General features: G+C 41.2%; 1 protein-coding gene across 5 annotated transcripts in view; it reads right to left on the bottom strand.

Annotated features, from left to right (window-relative positions):
* The window catches only part of SGCG (sarcoglycan gamma), a 456,939-nt gene that overhangs the window by 274,995 nt on the left and 168,964 nt on the right, over nucleotides 1-12,980 (bottom strand). The window contains exon 1 of one of the 5 annotated variants that reach the window (XM_053708513.1): nucleotides 11,904-11,952. The exons of the other annotated variants lie outside the window; for them this stretch is intronic. Within the exon in view, the coding sequence (XP_053564488.1) occupies nucleotides 11,904-11,937 (34 nt within the window). The 5' untranslated portion in view covers nucleotides 11,938-11,952. Of the gene's footprint in view, nucleotides 1-11,903; nucleotides 11,953-12,980 lie in introns of those variants that run through there. 5 annotated transcript variants of the gene reach the window in all.

A 12,980-nucleotide genomic window follows, 5' to 3' on the forward strand; every position in this document is an offset into this window, starting at 1 on the left:
AAATGTAAGAGTGAGAATTTTATGTTTAAGTTTTTAAAACATTTTTATTTTAAAAGAAAAGAGTACACTTACAGTGGAAATAACCATAACATTGTCCATAAAGATACTCAGACATTTCGTACAATTTAACCATATGAAGCAAGCTATTAGAGGTGAATTGTCCGTAACGGGGAGACTCATGTTAATAATATTGGGGAAACACCCCAGGATATGGATACAATAAACAGGCACGGTGTAGAATAGGAATAGTTCATATAAGTAAGAGATGGTACATACCGTTGTGGCCTGGTTTTGCAACAGTTCATATTAACCTTTTTATGTCTCCGACTGGTATCTCTGCTTAAGAAGAGCACTCCTCACAAACAATAACAACTTAAAGAACTTAATAATTCAGAACATATGCCTATTCCGGCAAAGACACAATAAGAAAGGAAGAAAAGAGAAAAGGAAAGGGAACAAAAAGAGAGGTGAGTAAAGAGAGAGGAGAAAGGGCGAAGAGGAAAAAAGGAGGGGGAGGAGGGGAGGGTTATTGGTGAATTTTGAAAAGTGGTCCAGAAAGGGCGGTCCACCCCGAAGCTACAGAGACAATTAGGCTATCTGTGAGTGAAGAAGAGTCTGCCAGTAAAATTGTATGTTATGGTAGAAGGCAAGACTGCCATTCTTAAGGTATGCATATTCTTCAATCTCTAGCAGCTCAGATGTATTGTGTAACCATTCCTGCCTAGTTGGAATCTGGGCAGATTTCCATTTGCGTGCAATAAGTAATTTGGCTCCATTTAAGCTATATTGGAGGAGTTTCCACTTAAATTTGCATATTTTCTTTGGTTTGTAATTTAGAAGGGCTGTGGTTGGGGGTAGTTCGAATTGTTCTCCCATAATAACTTTCAGGCTATTAATAACGTTTTCCCAAAATGGGAGTATTTTCGGGCAGTGCCACCAAATATGGGCCATTGTGCCAGGAGACCCACAACCTCTCCAACATGTAGCGTTAGATTGAGGGTATATCCTTTTGAGCCTATCAGGAGTAAGATACCATCGAAACAGAACCTTATGATTAAGTTCCAGTATTCTAGGGGAGGAGGAGGACTTGGCAGAGTGGTAAAATATGTTGTCCCATTGCTCTTTGGGGATAGTGATTCCTAAGTCGGTTTGCCAGTGAGAGTCATAAGAGGGTGTGGGTAGGCTAAGGGTGTCGTCTAACAGTCTTTTTGTTATAGACAATGAACCTCTGGGCGTCACTCCCTCCAGACAGAGTCTTTCAAATTTCGTCAATTCTCTCAATAAGTCCTGTTTATAGGGTGATGAGGCCAGTAAGTGTGTAAGTTGAGCGTATTTTAGCCACCGAGAGAAGGTTCCACCTGCCAATTCTGTAAGTTGTGTTCTCTGTTTCAGTTTCCCACCCCCTGTCAGGTAAGTGAACGGTATCGTTGGGCCTGTATCTGGGGAATAGGATTCATTCGGGATGAGTCCCTTATGGAATTCCGCGTTAATCGGAATAGGTGTCATTGGTGAGATGTATGTCGTGAGACTTTTGGTTTTAAGTCTTATAGTATCCCAAGTTCGGAAATAATGAGCGTAGAGGGGGGAGGCTTTGGATAATATGGGTCTACTTAGTTGTTTGATCCAGCACAGTGGCCCTATTACGGGTGAACTCAGCAGAAAGGAGTCTATAGAGGACCAAGCTTTTGTGTGTGTGACATCGTGCCATTCTAAGATTTTTTGCAGAACTACAGCTTTGTAGTATTGAGATATTAATGGTACCCCCAAGCCCCCCCTGCCTAAGGGTTTTGTCAGGATCTTTTTACTGATACGGGGCTTTATCTTTCCCCATATAAAAGAGTTTATCATGGATTGTAGGTTTGTCAGATAGGTCAGTGGCAATTGGATTGGCACTGCCTGGAGGAGGTATAGGATTTGGGGTAAGGTGGTCATTTTAACTGCCTGGATCCTACCCCACCATGACAGTGGTTTCTCCTGCCAGGAGTCAAAATCTTTCCTAAGTTTGTGTAAAAGGGGTGTGTAATTAAATTTAAATAACTTATTAATGGAAGGGGCCAGGTATATTCCAAGGTATTTGATTTTATCATGGAGTAGGGTGTATGGGCATAGGGTTTTGAGGTTCTCAAAGTTTTCTTTTGGAAGATTAATATTAAGGATTTCAGATTTTCTGGCGTTGATCAAGAAGTTAGAGTGGGAGCTGAATCTCTCGAATTCTGTTAATAAGTGTGGCAGGGATTTGTCTGGGTGTGTTAGGAAGGTGAGAACGTCGTCAGCATACAAAGTGAGCTTATACATGTTGGGACCTAGCTGTGGGCCGGTGATATGTGGGTTCTTTCGTACATGAGCTGCTAGTATCTCAATTGATACAGCGAACAACAGAGGAGACAGGGGGCACCCCTGTCTCGTGCCGTTGCATATTCTAAAGCTGTCGGAAAGTGTGTTGTTCGCCCGGACCCTGGCTTTCGGGTGGGAGTAAAGGCCAAAGATCCTCCGGAGCATAATGGGTCCTATCCCAATGGCGCTCAAGCAGAGTTTTAAGAAATCCCAGTCCAGCCGGTCAAATGCTTTTTCAGCATCAGTTGAGATCAGGATAGTAGGTATTTTTGACCGGCCGGACTGTTCAATCAGATGTAAGACCCTTGTGGTATTATCCCTTGCCTCTCTTTTTGGGATGAAGCCGGATTGATCGGTGTGAATTACCTGAGGTAAAATTTTATTCATTCTGGTCGCTAAGATTTTTGAGTACAGCTTTATATCTGTATTGAGTAAAGATATCGGTCTATAATTGCCCACCTGAGTAGTGTCTTTTTCTGGTTTGGGGATAACCGATATATATGCCTCAAGGGAACCCTCCGACCATGATGCACCATTATCTAAGGACTGAAAAAGGGTTGTTAGGTGGGGGATAAGCAAGTTTTTAAATTGCTTATAGTAAATGTTTGAGAACCCGTCAGGGCCCGGGCATTTTTGTGCTGGGAGGGAGTTTATAGCTGTTGCTACTTCTTGTGATGTAATGGGCCTATCCAAGAATTCTGTTAATTCTTTAGGAATGCTAGGGAGAGAAGCATCTGTTATGTACTGCTCAGTAGCCGAGGGGGTTGTGGAAGCTGGGGGGGCCTGGAGGTTATAGAGGTTGCCATAGAAGTTTTTAAACTCCTCAACTATTGAAGGGTTGCTTACTAAACTGTTCCCCGCACCGTTCACTATTTTGTGGATGTGAGTGTTTAATCTACGTTCCTTAAGTGCTCTAGCTAGAGAAGGACCGATTTTATTAGACCTAGCAAGGAATGTCTTTTTAAGATATAATGCCCTGGTCTGGGCTTCCCTGTACAGTAGCCTATTTAAGTCATTTCTATGTTGCCTCAGAAGATGAGAGAGGTGGAGGTCCGTGGGTGCTTCTTGATGTTGCTGTTCTAGGGTGCGTATGGAATGTAGGGTGGTTGAAAACTGCGTTCTGAAATGTTTATTTTGTAAGGCTTTATGTTTGATAAATTCTCCACGTAGGACGGATTTATGGGCTTCCCAGAGTGTGTGGGGGGAAATGTCAACTGTGTTGTTAATCCTAAAGTATTCCTCAATAGTATCCGCAATGTGTTTGGTGAGTATTTTATTTTTTAGCAATGCTTCATCCAATTTCCAAATAAAGGGGGATAGGGGAGTTTCCGACCATTTAAGATTTATAGACACCATAGCGTGATCGGACCAACTAGTTGGGGTGAGTTCAGAGTGTTGAATGTGACTATATATTGATTGATCAACTAGAACATGATCTATTCGGGAGTAGTTTTTATGTGGGTTGGAGTAGAAAGTGTAGGTGCGTTGGGAGGGGTGTTTCAATCTCCACGTGTCTATTAAAGTCAGACTTTGAATGAGGGACATAGTGTCAGCCAGCGTTTTAGAGGGGACACTACTGCGTCCCGACGAACAATCCAAGATAGGGTCAAATGCTAGATTAAAGTCCCCTGCTAGAACAAGGGGTCCCTTCATGTGTGCCAGAATGTGACGTTTGATTGATTTCAGGAATTTGATCTGTTTTGTGTTAGGAACATAAATATTAGTCAGCGTAATAGGTCTGTTAAATAATAGGCCAGTCACTATAATCCATCTACCTCCTGGGTCAGATACAACTTCTAATAATTGGAATGGCAAATGTCTGTGAAACAATATCCCCACACCTCCCGCCTTTCTAGCGTTATGGGAAAAGTAACCCACAGGATAATCTTTGTTAGAGAAAGGGGGGGGGGAATCCTTTGGAAAGTGGGTCTCCTGCACAAAAAACAGAGAATTTTATGTTTAATTCTAGAAGCTAGAGGAAGCAAATAAATGGATTGGCAGAGAGGTGCAGCAGATGAGGAGCAATGTGTAAGGAAGATCAGCCTGGCAGAGGCATTCATTATGGATTGTAAAGAAGATAGAAAGCCGTTAGGAGACCAGTGATTTAAAATCATAGCTGTGTCTTGTATGAGGAAACAGCGATTTTTGGGGATGTTTTTAATGTGGAAATGGCAGGAACTGGCCAAAGACTGGATGTGAGGAGTGAAAGACTTGAGTTAAGTGTGAACCTAAGACATCGGGCATGCAGATGGGGCTAGAGATTTTTTTAGAAGGGGGGAAATAAAGAGCTCAGTTTTGTAGAGATTTAGCTTACGGTAGTGTGAGGACATCCAGGATGAAATATTTGAAAGACAGTTAGTGACACCGGACAGTAGCAAAGGGGATAGATCTGGTGCAGAAAGGTACAGTAGATTTGGGTGTCATGAATATACAAATGATATGGAGGGTTTGGAGCAAGAGATGGTGGTCTGCAGTATCAAAGACTGCAGAAAGGTCAAGCAGGATTAACAAAGAGAAGTGGCCTTTTGATTTTGCTCTAAGTAGGTCATTAGTAGCTATAATCGCTGTCTCTGTGAAGTATTGGGAGTGAAATCCAGATTGCAATAGATCAAGGAGGGAGTTTAATTTGAGAAAATGTGATAAACCTGTATAAACTAGCCTTTCTAGAAGTTTAGAGCCAAGGGAGATTAGGAAAATAGGGTGGTAGTTGGATGGGGAGGATGGATCAATAGAAGGTTTTTTGAAGATGTGTGACTAGTGCAAGTTTAAAGGATAAGGAAAATATACCAGTTCTGAGGGAGAGATTGAAAATATGTGTGAGGATTAGAGTAAGAGTAGGAGAGAGTGAGGGCAGTAGTTGTAAAGGGGATGGGATCGAGAGAACAGGTAGTGAGGTGAAATGCTGCATTGCGGAATCTGTTGGCGCTCTACAAATAACTGATATTAATAATAATAATGAAAATATAAGGGCAGAAACTTCCTCCTCAGTAACAAGTAAGATCTGAATTTGTTGCTTTGTAGGTTTCTGTTGTTTGCAAACTGTTGGGGGTGTTGGAGACTGGAAGTGTGTTGACAGATCATAGGCTGCGAGAGATATCTTAATATGAGGTGGTGGTGGGAGCAGAACGGTATTGAAAGTGGAGATCATAAGTTTTGGGTTTGAAGAAAGAGTAGAGATAAGAGTAAAGAAGTAATACTGTTAGAGATGTTAAGGGCAGAATAATAACATTTCAAAATGAATACGATTTCAAGATGAACTTGTAGTGAAGAAATTCAGCTAAACACCAAGGTTGCTCAGCAGTATGGTAACATCTCAAGAGGTAGCATGTCAGAGCAATATGGCAGAGATAAGGAAAAGCTCATGATTTGCGAGCTAAGGTAGGAGGGGACAAATTGTCAAGGACTGATGTAAGAGTGGAGTTGTAGTGACAGATAGATTGGTTGGAGCAGGAAAAGGGGTAGATGAAAAAGAGCAAAGATTTGAGAGTTTGAGAGATGTTGTTGATCTAGTGAAATAATGCTTCTGTGGAGTATGGTATGAGGATTAGATGGAGGGTGAGTAATATGAAGAGCTGCAATGTTTCAAGTGAGGAGATGATGGTCAGGGGAATTTGTGAAGTTTGATAGAGTGCATCAATAGCTGAAAATCAGATCATGGCAGTGTCCATCTTTGTGAGAGAGTCAGTCCTTTGTGACAGACCCTAAGATAAAGTGTGCTGGAGAATTTTTTTTTGCTCCAGGGGCAGTAGGATTATCAACAGGGAGGTTGAAATCCCCAATTATGGGGAGAGGAAATAAGGTAGCCAGAAAGCAAAATAATAAAGAAGGAGAGTTGAGGAGCCTGGGGGCTGATATATAACAGCAACACATAGAGAGAAGAGAGGGAACAAGTGCATCATGTGGCTTTCAAATTAAGAAAATGTGAGGGAAGAGATTAGTTGTATTTGCTAAAAGGTGCAATGAGAGAAAAGTAAAATATCTACACCACCTTCTAGTCTGTTTCCAGGCCTAGGGGTGTGGCTTAAGTGGAGACCCCATGTGAAAATGCAGCAGGGGGAGTAGTGTCTGAGAGCCAGGTTTCTGTGAGAGCCAGAAGGTTTAGGCAGTGGGTGATAAAGAGGTCATGAATAGAAGTGAGCTTGTTGCAAATAGAGCAAGAGTTAAAGAGTGCACAAATGAAGGGGGAGATGGATTTGTATACAAGTAATTTCAGTATGATTTCTAGAGTACTGGTTTCTAGGTCTATGGAAGGGCATACATAGGAAGGGGGGTTAGGAAGTTGTGGGGGACCATGATTGGGAGAGATATCACCAACAGGTAGTATGAGCAAGATGGAGAGTTATATATGATGAGATACAGTTTTGCAGTACTGAGAGTGTCTTTGGGATGTGGTGCAGGGAGGAATGAGTTTAAGTTTAAGAATGTGTTAAGCTTATGAGAGCAAAAGTGAGGTGAGGATAAAAGATAGGCCAATGAGCAGTGTTGCCTCTAAGTTAATAAAGGACCCATGCCTTGCAGTTTGCATTGTGTAGTGTTAGCTAATTGCTCTAATTAACTTTTTCACTGCTGGGTCACTAACATAACTGGTCTTAGAGGGGACACTGCCAATGCGTAATGCAGGTGGTAAGGGAGATGGAGTAAATGAATAGTATAGTTTGCAGTTTAAACTAGAGTTAGCAAAAAGGAACATGAAAATATGGAGTATTTTTACAACAAGGGAAACAGTGAAACACACAATATTACAAAGTACGTGTGAATATATACTTATATGAAAGTACAAACAGCCCTTACAATGCAAACCCCTTGCAATGCATTCCCCAAGCTAGTGTTAAATTTATAGGGCAGAGCAGTCAGCTGGGACCAGTATATAAGATAATGATAGAGGGCCTAAAAAAGGCCAAATGGGAAGTTTGAGTCTGCCCAGGCCAGGGTGAGTTAAGTTAAATTAAAGAGGCAATATAATTTGGAGAAGGATGAAAATATGCCATTCATAAACGTATAAATTAAAAAATGATAGAAGGTCTTAAGAAGGCCTTAAAATATAATAAAGTGGCGTATTTATGTTTAGTGCTGCCCTAGGCACTCAAAATTCTGCTGCCCCCCCCCCCCCCTCAAAGGTTTTAGGCCTTTTTTCCACTTCATATTTTTGTTGGGTCAGTGTGTAAAATGTTTTTTTTCTTTCTTTTATCCCCCATATCAATTCTAAAGAAAATGGGCTAGCAAAACACTTGCATACAGGTGGGTTGAATTGCATGTATGTCATACCATTTTCTTCCTGAGAGAAGGGAGAGAAAAGAAGGAGAGGGGAAAAAAGGAAAGAAGGAAGGGAGAGAGAGAGAAAGAGAAGAGAAAAGTGGCGAGGAAAAGAAAGGAGTGAAAGAAGGGAGCAAGGGAGGGAGTTGAGAGAAAGAAGGGAGCAAGGGAGGGAGTTGAGAGAAAGAAGGGAGTGAGTTGTGGGAGGAAGGGAGGGAGAAAGGAAAAGAAGGGAGAGAGGAAGAGAGGAAGGGAGGGAAAGAAGAATACACTTTGAAACAATCACTGCTCTTTACATGCAACAACATACAGTAATTGCCATTATTCAAGTAATTAAACTTTTTAAGTGTCCGTTTACTATTTACTCTGTGGGTTCATGAATGCAGAGAAAGCTATTAGTAGCTAACATACATTAGCGCTGAGAGTTTATTATTATTATATTAGACATCACAAGCTGATCTAAGCAGTGCACCAACGCATCCAGTCTGTTAGCTGCTAAGACCTGCAATAAGCACTGCGCTCGCAAACCCACCACAGCTGATAAGGGGAGGCAGGATATATGGGCACAAGGTCTTCTCCTCCAGCCTCACCTTGTAAGCATATCCCGGGCAAGTTTCTTACCAAAAACTCTTCCACTGCAAACATGCAGGCAGCTCTAAATGAAGCAACGGTTTAAAGGAGCACTGCCTGTAAAGAGCGACCTTAATCAGCGCATGTGCCTTGTCTTCTCTGTTAAAGCCTTCACTTTATCGCTCACTGTACTGGGTGCTGGCTTTTAGAGAGAGGATAGGACAGATGCCCCTCCTAAATTTGCTGCCCTAGGCACCTGCCTAGACATTGTTACTGTCTTTAATACAAACAGTGGTACCATATAGCACTTAAGATAACCACAGTATATTGTTATGTATATTGTTTTTGATTTCACAGTATATACATGGACTTTCTAGTGTGAGGGAAAAGTTAGAAAATATTTCTTTGACAGCATATCTGAAGTGGGAATGAGGATAATTCTATCCCAAAACAATTTTAAGTTCCATCTGAATTAAAGACCAAAGACCCTATTTATGAATATGTGTGGTCTATCAAGATTTACAGGCACTAATATATAAAAGAGGTCAAGGGTTGCAGCAAACAATAATAATACGTTTATTTATGAGGCCATATCACTTGCATATCTCCCAAAGTCTCATGATTTCCATATGAGGTTAAGAGCTTGGGGAAAATGGTCCACCTGTAATTTCTAGATGGGGCCGTGTGTGTGAGAGAGGCGGGTTAATAATGGAGAGGAGGGGTTATGGGTTATCTGTGGGCATGTATGGAATGTTTGTAGGTATATCTGGTAAGGCTTTTCAGTCCCTTAAAAGTGGGACACTTACGCCTAGATTACGAGTTTGGCGTTAGCCTTAAAAAGCAGCGTTGAGAGGTCCCAACGCTGTTTTTTAATGCCCGCTGGTATTACGAGTCTTACAGGTACAGGTGTACCGCTCACTTTTCTTCTGCGACTCGAGGCTACCGCAAATCCCCTTACGTCAATTGCGTATCCTATCTTTTCTATGGGATTTGCCTAACGCCGGTATTACGAGTCTTGGAAGAAGTGAGCGGTAGACCCTCTCCTGTCAAGACTTCTACCGCATATAAAAGTCAGTAGTTAAGAGTTTTATGGGCTAACGCCGGAACATAAAGCTCTTAACTAAAGTGCTAACAGGTACACTAACACCCATAAGCTACCTATTAACCCCAAAACCGAGCCCCCCCCCCCCCATCGCAAACACTAAAATAAAAATTTTTAACCCCTAATCTGCCCACCGGACATCGCCGCCACCTACATTATACCTATGAACCCCTAATCTGCTGCCCCTAACATCGCTGACACCTGCATTATATTTATTAACCAATAATCTGCCGCCCCCAACGTCGCCGCCACCTACCAACAATTATTAACCCCTAATCTGCCCCCCCAACGTCGCCGCCACCTACCTACATTTATTAACCCCTAATCTTCTGACCCCAATGTCGCCGCTACTATAGTAAATTTATTAACCCCTAAACCTAAGTCTAACCCTACCCCCCCTATCTTAAATATAATTTAAATCAAAGGAAATTAATTTAAGATAATTAAATAAATTCATCCTATTTAAAACTAAACACTTACCGATAAAATAAACCCTAAGCTAGCTACAATATAACTAATAGTTACATTTGTAGCTAGCTTAGGATTTATATTTATTTTAAAGGCAACTTTGTACAGGGAGTGCAGAATTATTAGGCAAATTAGTATTTTGACCACATCATCCTCTTTATGCATGTTGTCTTACTCCAAGCTGTATAGGCTCGAAAGCCTACTACCAATTAAGCATATTAGGTGATGTGCATCTCTGTAATGAGAAGGGGTGTGGTCTAATGACATCAACACCCTATATCAGGTGTGCATAATTATTAGGCAACTTCCTTTCCTTTGGCAAAATGGGTCAAAAAAAGGACTTGACAGGCTCAGAAAAGTCAAAAATAGTGAGATATCTTGCAGAGGGATGCAGCACTCTTAAAATTGCAAAGCTTCTGAAGCGTGATCATCGAACAATCAAGCGTTTCATTCAAAATAGTCAACAGGGTCGCAAGAAGCGTGTGGAAAAACCAAGGCGCAAAATAACTGCCCATGAACTGAGAAAAGTCAAGCGTGCAGCTGCCAAGATGCCACTTGCCACCAGTTTGGCCATATTTCAGAGCTGCAACATCACTGGAGTGCCCAAAAGCACAAGGTGTGCAATACTCAGAGACATGGCCAAGGTAAGAAAGGCTGAAACACGACCACCACTGAACAAGACACATAAGCTGAAACGTCAAGACTGGGCCAAGAAATATCTCAAGACTGATTTTTCTAAGGTTTTATGGACTGATGAAATGAGAGTGAGTCTTGATGGGCCAGATGGATGGGCCCGTGGCTGGATTGGTAAAGGGCAGAGAGCTCCAGTCCGACTCAGACGCCAGCAAGGTGGAGGTGGAGTACTGGTTTGGGCTGGTATCATCAAAGATGAGCTTGTGGGGCCTTTTCGGGTTGAGTATGGAGTCAAGCTCAACTCCCAGTCCTACTGCCAGTTTCTGGAAGACACCTTCTTCAAGCAGTGGTACAGGAAGAAGTCTGCATCCTTCAAGAAAAACATGATTTTCATGCAGGACAATGCTCCATCACACGCGTCCAAGTACTCCACAGCGTGGCTGGCAAGAAAGGGTATAAAAGAAGAAAATCTAATGACATGGCCTCCTTGTTCACCTGATCTGAACCCCATTGAGAACCTGTGGTCCATCATCAAATGTGAGATTTACAAGGAGGGAAAACAGTACACCTCTCTGAACAGTGTCTGGGAGGCTGTGGTTGCTGCTGCACGCAATGTTGATGGTGAACAGATCAAAACACTGACAGAATCCATGGATGGCAGGCTTTTGAGTGTCCTTGCAAAGAAAGGTGGCTATATTGGTCACTGATTTGTTTTTGTTTTGTTTTTGAATGTCAGAAATGTATATTTGTGAATGTTGAGATGTTATATTGGTTTCACTGGTAAAAATAAATAATTGAAATGGGTATATATTTGTTTTTTGTTAAGTTGCCTAATAATTATGCACAGTAATAGTCACCTGCACACACAGATATCCCCCTAAAATAGCTATAACTAAAAACAAACTAAAAACTACTTCCAAAACTATTCAGCTTTGATATTAATGAGTTTTTTGGGTTCATTGAGAACATGGTTGTTGTTCAATAATAAAATTAATCCTCAAAAATACAACTTGCCTAATAATTCTGCACTCCCTGTATTTATTTTAACTAGGTACAATAGTTATTAAATAGTTATTAACTATTTAATAACTGCCTAGCTAAAATAAGTACAACATGACCTGTAAAATAAATCCTAACCTAAGTTACAATTACACCTAACACTACACTATCATTAAACTAATTACCTAAACTACCTACAATTAATTACAATTAAATTCAATAAACTAAATTACAAAAAAAAACCCCACTAAATTACAGGGAAAAAAAATTACAAGACGTTTAAACTAATTAAACCTAATCTAATCCCCCTAATAAAATAAAAAAGCCCCCCAAAATAATAAAATGCCCTACCCTATACTAAATTACAAATAGCCCTTAAAAGGGCCTTTTGCGGGCCATTGCCCCAAAGTAATCAGCTCTTTTACCTGTAAAAAAAAATTACAATACCCCCTCATACAACCCACCACCCACACACCCCTACTCTAAAACCCACCCAATCTCCCCTTAACAAAACCTAACACTACCTCATTGAAGATCACCCTACCTTGAGCCCATCCGATCCAGCCAGAAGTCTTCATCCGATGGGGCAGAAGAGGACATCCAGACCAACAGAAGAGGACATCCGGACCGGCAGAAGGCTTCATCCAAGCGGCATCTTCTATCTTCTTCCATCCGACGAGGAGCGACTCCATCTTGAAGACATCCGGCGCGGAGCATCCTTCCAGCAAGACGGACTAACAACGAATGACGGTTCCTTTAAATGACGTCATCCAAGATGGCGTCCCTCGAATTCCGATTGGCTGATAGGATTCTATCAGCCAATCGGAATTAATGTATGTTATTAACTATGTTATTAACCCCTAAACCTTACAGTTACATAGCATATACCAGTATACTTTGTAAGAATATTGTTCTGTAATCTTAGTACAAGTGTAACCAATTTCGGTAAAACAATGAACCTTACAGCTTTAAATTGTATAATATAACAGCCTGAAAGGAGTGGATTGCCTGACACTGTTAGTATTGAACTTGCACTTAGTGTTTTTAGTATGTTTAGCCGTTTCAAAATGGTGTACCTTGCATTCCTATTGGCTGATTTTATTCTTCAAATTCAAATCAGCCAATAGGATGAGAGCTTCTGAAATCCTATTGGCTGTTCAAAACAGTTAATAGGATGAAAGCTACTGAAATCCTACTGGTTGTTCAAATCAGCCAATAGGATTTCAGTAGCTCTCTTTCATTGGCTGTTTTGAAGCTGGAGCTGTTTTGAAGCTCCGAGCTGGATGGGATCGGCTTACAGGATGGCTCCGGAATAGAAGACGAAGAAGATGAAGATATTGCTGTCTGGATGGAGATGGATGTCCGGACTTCAGGAACCGTGAGTAGATATTCTGGGGTTAATGTTAGGGTTTTTTTTTCATTTTTTTGGGTGTTTTTTTTTCTAGATTTGGGCTTTTGGAAAAGAGCTGAATGCTCTTTTAAGGGCAATGCCCATACAAATGCCCCTTTAGGGGCAATGGGTAGCTTAGTTTTTTTTAGAGTTAGGTTTTTTATTTTGGGGGGTTGGTTGGGTGGTGGGTTTTACTGTTGGGGGGACTTTGTATTTTTTTTTACAGTTAAA

The sequence above is a fragment of the Bombina bombina genome, chromosome 3 (genome assembly GCF_027579735.1).
Source record: "Bombina bombina isolate aBomBom1 chromosome 3, aBomBom1.pri, whole genome shotgun sequence".
Taxonomy (NCBI): domain Eukaryota; kingdom Metazoa; phylum Chordata; class Amphibia; order Anura; family Bombinatoridae; genus Bombina; species Bombina bombina.